The following is a 1,722-nucleotide window of genomic DNA, read 5'->3' as shown; positions in this document are numbered from 1 at the left end:
GTTGCTGAAGCTAATGAAGGTCCCTGCGCCAGTTTGAGGCCAGTGTCTTGGGCTAGGAGGGGTTCTGTTTCACAAGGGCTTTTCACGGCGCCTTACTTCTGTTTCTCATGGCGAGTTAAGGGCTGATTGTTTTCTCAGAAAAGTGCTGCCGGCAGCCCTGTCAGGTGAGCGCCCTTCCAAGCCCACTGTTTGTGTGTTGGCTTAGTGCACCGACTTTTTCATCTCAGACAGGACTCAATCTCATATCAGTCAGGATTCGACTCGGTCTTTTCTGGTTACCCTTTCCTGGTCTTTTCAGTACTAAGACTTGAAGGAATTTGAGCAGGTATTTTAAAAGAGACAACAGATGACTGATGAATTTCTTACTGATTGTAAAGAAGTTAGGGGATGCTTGATAAGACTCGGGTCGTTTCCCTTCTTGGCAGTTGAGGGTTCTAGTGTTGAAAAGCCTATGCCCGTGCACTTTTACTCCCTGGATGGGTTTGAAGGGAATACGTTATATCTTTTCCCTGCTTAGTAACATCTTTTTGATGATGGTGGAACTGGTAGGAAAATTCTGCTAGAAACAGGCTTTTCTAACATCCCTGTTTGGAAACAAAAAATTTCTCCTGGAAATGTCAGAGGTATTGTGAGCAAACAGTCTCTCAGACCATTGTTGTAATTGGTGATAAGCTAGCACTTTGTGCCTTTTCTGAGAGTAGTAACCAGTTACTATAGATAGACTATTGGGCAAACATCATATTAATGATTGATGGTTAATGGTTTTCAGATTAGTTTTAGTTAATGTAGGTGTATGTTAATAATGTATATAATCAGTTATTTGTTAGTTACATTAGTTTTTATACTGAACGATAGTTCTGAGTACCTCAAACTTCTTTTGGGAAACATGGGTAAATGATAAACTTCTGAACCTATTAGACAGCCCTACCCACACTTCTCTCCATCCTGCTCCATAGAGAAACATGTACTTTGGCGACATCACACCTACTGGGAGCCACTATCCTGGAGTCAGTTCTGACCCAGGGCAGCACAGAGCTGCCCCATAGGGTTTCTAAGGCAGTGTTCTCTGTGGAAGCAGACTGCCACCGCTGTCTCCCACAGGGACTGGTGGGTTCCAGCCGCTGACTGTGTGACTGCTGAGGACTTTACGAGTGCCGCACGAGGGCTCTTTCCTAATCACAGAGAAAGAAAATCCTTCATTGTGCATTCTGTTTATTTTTCATTTGTGTAACTCTGAAGAAAGCCAGGCCTCCTCGTCTATGGACCTCTGAAGGGGTTCTCAGTGTCTGACTTTGCTCACTGACCCCCATTTTGGGGTGGCAGTTTGTACCTCATGATTTTCAACTGTCATCATTTTTCTTTTTTGTAGTCTGATTTCATGACTGCTACACAGCCTCATGCGTTTTACCTCAACAAGCCAGATGAAAGTCCCAATTCTTGGATATCTGAATCAGGAACAGGTATAGTACTTATGTCTATATTTCTCCCCCATCAACAGCTTATTTTTCTAACTTGTGTTACTCATTATCAGATGATAAATCATGTACTGTGTATAAGCAGTTTCCCTAAATGAGTTATATACCATTTCTTTTTTTTTCTTTCTTTTTTTTGCAGTGAGAGAGTGAGAGAGTGAGGCAGTGAGAGAGTGAGGCAGTGAGTGAGGTAGTGAGAGAGTGAGGCAGTGAGAGAGTGAGGCAGTGAGTGAGGTAGTAAGAGAGTGAG

The 1,722-nt window shown here is 43.0% G+C and overlaps 1 protein-coding gene across 1 annotated transcript in view; it reads left to right on the top strand.

The window, feature by feature from the left end:
• Positions 1-1,722, top strand: part of MPHOSPH9 (M-phase phosphoprotein 9) — a 52,521-nt gene that overhangs the window by 20,702 nt on the left and 30,097 nt on the right. Inside the window, exon 8 of the mRNA XM_045296723.1 lies at positions 1,370-1,465. Within this exon, the coding sequence (XP_045152658.1) occupies positions 1,370-1,465 (96 nt within the window). The remainder of the gene's footprint in view (positions 1-1,369; positions 1,466-1,722) is intronic.

The sequence above is a fragment of the Echinops telfairi genome, unplaced genomic scaffold (assembly GCF_000313985.2).
Source record: "Echinops telfairi isolate 266 unplaced genomic scaffold, ASM31398v2 ScPeMD7_7412;HRSCAF=8450, whole genome shotgun sequence".
Classification (NCBI taxonomy): Eukaryota; Metazoa; Chordata; class Mammalia; order Afrosoricida; family Tenrecidae; genus Echinops; species Echinops telfairi.
Note: the sequence above shows the minus strand (reverse complement) of the source record. Positions and strands in the feature narration are given on the sequence as shown.